Source organism: Mandrillus leucophaeus, unplaced genomic scaffold (assembly GCF_000951045.1).
Source record: "Mandrillus leucophaeus isolate KB7577 unplaced genomic scaffold, Mleu.le_1.0 Scaffold1, whole genome shotgun sequence".
Lineage (NCBI taxonomy): Eukaryota > Metazoa > Chordata > Mammalia > Primates > Cercopithecidae > Mandrillus > Mandrillus leucophaeus.
In genome coordinates this window covers 10,722,323-10,728,861 of record NW_012098097.1, presented here as the reverse complement: position 1 = coordinate 10,728,861, position 6,539 = coordinate 10,722,323, and the positions used below count along the sequence as shown (strand labels likewise).

Genomic DNA, 6,539 nt, shown 5'->3' with positions numbered 1-6,539 from the left:
CATGGGGGCAGGCATGGGGGTGGGGGGTCTTGCTGTTTATGCTCCCAGCTGACATCGAGGTCATCTTCTTGTCCCTCTGTCTAAGTTTCTGGGCATTGGCAGGACTTTTAAAAACGACAACAAACTTGAAGTCTCTAGAACGTCTGCTGGCCCAGTCTAAACGGAGCCTTGGGGCTCTGCAGACCAAATTAAACAGCCTGAGCCCAGAAATGCCCCCAGGCGCCTGGGGGTGTCTAGGGGCCAACTGGTGGGTCTGTTTGGCTGGCGAGATGACAAATCCTCCCACTTCTGTGACTGTGTTCCAGAGAGTTCCGGACCCTTTGGTCTCAAAAGCAACTCAGAGCCTCCAAATTTGGGAAAAACCAAGAGGGCTTTGGAAAGAAAGCCAGTGTTTGACCATTTTTCCTCAGTGGCTTTGTCAAGGGAGAGCACAGGAACTTGGTTTTTGGCTGGGTTTCTGGGACGAATCAAAAAAAAAAAAGGCAGGGGGAGGAGAGGGTAGCGGAACTGCCCGGGGCTCCAGCCTAGGCTATACACCAAGGAGACTTCAGAGGAACAGGCCAGCCCCATCCCCAGCACGGTGAGGGAGGGGCATTTGGCTGGCTGGCAAAGGGAAGAGATGGCAATAGTGAGGCCCTGAATCCGGTGGCTAAGCCTCATCCCTGAATGTGACCTCCCCTGATGCCTGGGCATGCAAGAAATAGGAGGTGGAGAAGAGAGGAGGAGACCCTAGTTCTGCTCTCCTGGCACCAGGATATCAGGGGGCAGCTACCTCTCTCCCAACAGGCAGGCAGAGGCCACACGTCGCCAGGCTGAGAAGTCCCTGTGACTCCTACAGACAAGTGCACAATCTGCATATCTGCATTTCCCTGGGTGATGCCCGTCGTGTGTGGCCACCAAGTACACTCTCCACCACCAAGACAGCCAACAAGACCAGGTGGCCACTGTGTACCAGGCACTGTGGTGACTGCCTGATACTGACCCCTGGGGACTCAGGCTCCGGTAGGTTTGTTTTTCCAGGCACCCAGTCCCCCCTCCACCTGCTGACACCCCGGGCCCAGTGTGGGGGTGTAGGGGTGCTCAGTGGATGGGTCCACAGGCTGGGCGAGCAGCAGGCGGCCTTGGCCCGTCAGCCCTTGGTCTCACCACTGGACAAGATGAGACTGTTCCAGCTGCCTGCCCAGCTCTGCACCACACTCACCTGGGCCCTTGCAGAGGCCTGCTGGGAGAGAATGTCCAGAGCAGTGGACACCACTCCCTGCGACACACACCCTGCCACAACCGCTTTTCAGGGAAAGGCCAGCCTGCAGAGCCGAAAGCAGGCTGCCAGCACCCCCGCTGTCCTCCAGCAAGTGCTCACCTCACTGTCAGCGCTTGGCCCTGCAGATGGGCATATGGTCCACCCATCTGTGACACTCCGGGGTGGGGGTGGGGGTAGAGGGTGACAGGGAAGACCAGGACAACCTCCCAGTAAGAGGAACCTGCAGCCAACATGACTCCAGCCTCCAGAGTGTCAGCCAGGCAGGAAAAGAGGGGTCCCATGGCTGCACCGGGAGCCTGGGTATCTGTTGGGCTCACAGCGACCCCCAGGCGGGCCCTACAGGCACTGGTGTCTGCCGTGCTTTCCATAATTAGTGGTGACCGCGCTGTCCAGCCTCATTCACACAGTGGCATCACACAGGCTCTTGCTTGAGACCTCCCATCCCCAGACCTGTATGTTTAAGCATCCAAACCTACTGTCCTTTGCAAATGCCCCCTTTTCCCACCCAGATGTGACACCAGCAGCGACACCCACCACACCCCTAGGTGGCCGGCCCCGTGCTCAGCACCACGGGCTGCATCTCACTGAGTCCCCCGGCAACCCTCGAAGACAGCCGTTTCTAACCCCACTGTCCAGGCAGGGAAGCGGGCAAAGACACTGAAGAAATCTAAGCCGCCCAGCTTTCCCATGGCAGAGGGAGGGCAGCCTGGGCATCCCTACACTTCCGCGCCCCTCACTCCTCCAAAGCACTGCCCCTCTGGATGCAAACTCTGTCCACTAGCCCCATTCAAAACCTTCCTGGACAGCCACAGCCTGCAGAAATCGATTCCAGCCTGCAGTCACCCAGTCACTGCAGGGTCCCGGCGTTTACCTCCATCTGCCTCTTCCCGGACATCCAGCCCAGGTAACCCACAGCCCAGCTGCAAGGCTGATCACGGCGCATCTGCTGCCTGGTGCTGTGTCCGCCCCCCTCTAAATGAACCAGCTTGCAGTCAGGACAGCAGGTCTGTCTGGCCCTGGCTCTGAACTCAAAGAGCATCAAATCAGCGCTGCCAGGGGTTGTGGGACCCGTGCAAGAGGCCTGCCCCCGCTCCCCGTGGCTCCTGCCTCCTGCCTCCCACCACAAAAGCTCAAACTGCAGGGAGGCAGTATTCACAGGAGGCCTTGAGTCTTAGCTGAAAGGCAGGATTCATCACGCAAGAGGCCTACAGGCATTAATTAGGGACAGGTCTGCACCTATTACCAAGCAACGGGGCCTTTCTCTAGGGAGGAAAGAGGCACCTGAATCCAGCCAGGGCCAGCTCCCACGTCCCGGAGGTGTCGGGACTCTCAAGCAAGAAGGCACGTCCACATGGCCCTTCCCACCCAGAAGCCCGTCCCACAGCCTGCTCTGCCTCCAGGACACAGCTCTGGGGGTCCTCCCTGGGCGACAGTGGGGGCTCGGGAGAAGCTCGGATGCCACACAGCTCTGGGATCTCAGCACGTGGGTCCTGGGCCAGATTGTTTCAACAAACATCAAGGACTTTTGGATTTTTTCTCAGTGTGCAAATCTGGTTACAGCAAACACCGCTGAGCAATGCAGGCCAACAGCTGGCACTTGGAAAGGCTTTTGTTACACAAAGACCCAAGTTGTAATCGTGTTTGCGATAACAGACTTGGCCTGAATTCACGAAAGTACAAGCCGTCCGCCAGCCCCGTGCCTCCACCAACCAGAAGGGAGAAAGAGGAAAGGGTCATCCCTCTTGTCACCCTATTACGGGCAGTGGCGGGTGCTGCAGTCGTCTGGAGGCCCATTTGTACAGTGGAAAAGTGGAAAATAAGACTCTAAAAATCTCATCGGCAAAATACAAAACATTCTCCTTGCTGCTACATAGGGGCCTTCACAGAGCCCTAAGGCCTCGAAGCCGGGAGACCTGTCCTGAAGCGGGAGCAAAGGCGGGATGCGGGAAGTTTGAGTCCACGGAAGACACTGACACCCTCTCCGTTCCTGGGAACGCTGAGCCTGACGGACGCCGCTGGGACAGCAGAAGGACTGAATCCCCGTGCAACTCATGGGCGAGGGAGCATAACGCCATGGTGCCCTCTGTCCCCAAGACGGGAGGGATGGGGAAGGCCCTGGGCAAAGGGGACAGGCAGGGAAGGAAAAGGTGAAGAGAAAGGTGCTCCCCAGGGAGGGGCTAGATGTGCCCAGGACATGGGACATGGGCAGAATTTTAACTCCCAGCACACACACAGGCCCACGGACGGCTTCCCGTCTACCTGCTCCTTGGGGGTGTGCTGTGCCAGCCTGGGCACCTACCCCTTTCCCCATGCCAGGTCACTTGCCCTCTACCCTGCATACTGCCACTAGTTCTAAACCTCCTACAGGATTCCAGGCCTAGACGTCTGCTCAATTGGAAAACTGCTCCCAGAGATGCCATGGCTCAGAGCTCGTCCTGCTTTGGGGGTGGCCCCTGGAGTCTCCACCCCTCAGCAACCCACATGGTGACAGGCACCCACATCCGTTGGCCTCAGGAACCGTGGGGCCACCATCCCAGTGCTGCGAGGAGCTGGCAGTTTCCTCCCCACCCTTTCAGCCTACCTTGCAGGAACCAAGACACCAGGTGAGCCGCCCCGGGAAAGAGACCTGTGCTCCCGATGCACGGCTCCTGCACCCATTCCCGGCTACTCCAGATGCTTCCGTGGACCAGCTGCACTCCCAGCGGGCATGCCTGGCCCTCCGCAGCCTGGCCCATCTGATCTTCACAGGCAGGCCCCTCCTTATGCCCCAGCCCCCTCTCCAGCCAGCTCATTCCGGCCTCCCCCACTGCTGCCAGCTGCTGCTGGCCAGAAGGCTCTCCTTCCTCTCGAAACCCAATTCCTACTCTCCCTCAAGGTCCGCCTCCTCCATACTGACTTCTCCCCTGCTAGCTAGTGGCGACCTTTCTCCACCCTGATTTGGAAGCTGCCTGTTTGTATCACCCCTGGCTGGGCTGAATCATACTCTCTCCTCCACCTCCTCCAATCATACCTTCCCCATGTCCATCTGTCCACCCAAGGTTGTCCATCTCCTGTATACACACCCCCACCCCCCAACTATACTCCAGGTTCCTTGGGCACCAGGGAGGGTCAACTTTCCATACCCCAGGTCAGCCCCCATGCACACGCACACTCATGCACACACACACACTCTCTCACACCCATCCACTTGGGCCACCTGATGGCTCTAGGACCAGAATTCCCAGCAAAACCATTCAGGGTACACAAGGGGGAGACTGACACACACAGGGAACCAGCAGATCAAGGCCCCACCCCCAGCGACTGAGAAACCTTCCCCCAGAGCCAAAGGATTGTCAACTGCTGCACCAGGATGGTCTCAATGAGCCCATTGTCTTGGACTAAATTACAGGGTCACGAAACTGGCTTGGGAGGCAGCCGCAGAAACAGCTCCAGATGGAGGTGCATGGGGGCGAGGGTGGAGTTATACCCAGAGACTCGAGGCAGGGGCAGTAACAACTTTCGTGGTACAAATGGTGACAGCTGTACAACCAACACAACTCTAAACCCTGGCCTCCCCTCCCGCCACAGGGCTCCCATTGAGCCCCGAGAGTTCTTCCCCAGAAATCCCACCAGAGACCCAGCGCTTCCGGTTAGGAACTGAGAGCAGAGCTCTCGATCCCGCAGGCAGGAGGAGAGGCCCGCAGAACACAGGGCCTCTCTCCATAAGGGCTCACTGGAAAGTGGTCAGACCGGCTAAGTCGTGCCACCTGGACATTTGGGACAAGGGAGGCCCCTGGAGGAGCGATTGCAGGGAAGAGTTGCAAAGAGGCAGGGGCAGGGAGGCCACATTCACTCGGGGCCTGCAGGAGGCTCAACGGAACACAGTGGACCTAGGGAGACCCCGGTATGAGCATGTGCCCAAAGATGTCCAGATGAGGGGGTGTGGCGGTGGAGGGGAGGCGGGAACAGCAAACCCTCCCAGCTCTGCAGACCCAGACCTCCCCTCCCTCTAGGAAGCATGGATGCAAAGGGCTAGAGCCTGAAAAAGTGCTTCCACCACTAAGCTGACAAAGTAGGTATGATGTCTCCAGCTCACACTCTGCACAGCGCAAGCGGCCACTGGATCACAACCCCCTCCCGTCCTTCGCCACCCCACACCCTCCTCAGGCCCAGCCCTGAAGAACAGCCACTGGCACTCTGCTTGGCATCCAGCCAAGGTTCTGGTCCCCCAGGAGGCCCCGCCTCCCCCACCCAGATGGGGCTGACCCCAGGTGGGCCGTGTGGGCAGCTGGGCTCAGGACACCCAGATGCCAGCCCTGGTTCTGGCCATGGAGCGGTGAGGACCTCAGGCTGGTCACGTCCCAGCTTGGTCTGACACCTGGACAGTTGCTCATTTCAACAGACTTTCTCCCTCCCGGCCCACCAGAGGGCTCTGCCCAAGTCGGCGTAGGAGCCCCTCAGAGGGGCGGGGGCTCCAGGTCCTGGCAAAGGCAGGCCCGCCCCTCAGAAGCCCTGCCCCAGAGCGCTGGAGACCATTGTGTGAGCTTCCCCTCTGCCTGCCGTATTTACTCCCGCGGACGCAGGACGCAGAGCCCCAGCACCGGGAGTCACGAGGACGCAGGAAAGCGCACGCACTCACAGGCTCAGGGACGCGGACGCCAGACCCGGGCTTGGACGGAGCAGCCCCGCAAGTCCCAACATACTTTGTAAACCCCGAAGACAGGAGAGAGCCAAAATGTGCTCTCTGCCCGCACGCAGGCCCCTTCTGCCCCCCACAGCCCGATTCCGGGAGGCGGATGAGGATGTCCCCCAGGCCTGGAAATGGGCCATGGGACATCCCACTCTGGACCCTGCCATGGCCTGGACTGTGTCCGTTCGGTGCTCCCGGCCCACGGGCTGCACAAATTGGCGGCCCCAAAACTGGCGGCGTGGGGGAGGGGAGGGCTGTCGGCCCGAGGGCGGCTGTCCACTCGGTCGGAGGTGAGGAACGACCTCCCTATCCTGTTGCCAGGTCCAAGCGGGGCCCGAGAGCCGCCGGGGAGAGTCGAAGGGAGGGGGCCGATGGATTTCCCAGAGTGAAACTGTGCGCCCTGGAGAGTTCTGAGGCAGCCCCGCGAGCCCTCGAGGAGGTTGCTGTCGCTTGGCAAACACAAACAACAATAAAAGGAAGGAAACCCGGGCGGCAGTGCGCAGAACAAGCGCAGGGTCCTGTGAGGGCGCGCGGGGTCCCCGCGGGTCCCCCAACAGGGTCCCCCACGTAGGCGACGCGGGTACAGGGCCAGGGGCGAGCGGCGCTCTC

General features: G+C 60.0%; 1 protein-coding gene across 4 annotated transcripts in view; it reads right to left on the bottom strand.

Moving 5' to 3' along the window:
* Positions 1-6,539, bottom strand: part of SEPT9 (septin 9) — a 243,329-nt gene that overhangs the window by 142,379 nt on the left and 94,411 nt on the right. The window contains exon 1 of one of the 4 annotated variants that reach the window (XM_011987240.1): positions 3,843-4,157. The exons of the other annotated variants lie outside the window; for them this stretch is intronic. Within the exon in view, the coding sequence (XP_011842630.1) occupies positions 3,843-4,053 (211 nt within the window). The 5' untranslated portion in view covers positions 4,054-4,157. Of the gene's footprint in view, positions 1-3,842; positions 4,158-6,539 lie in introns of those variants that run through there. 4 annotated transcript variants of the gene reach the window in all.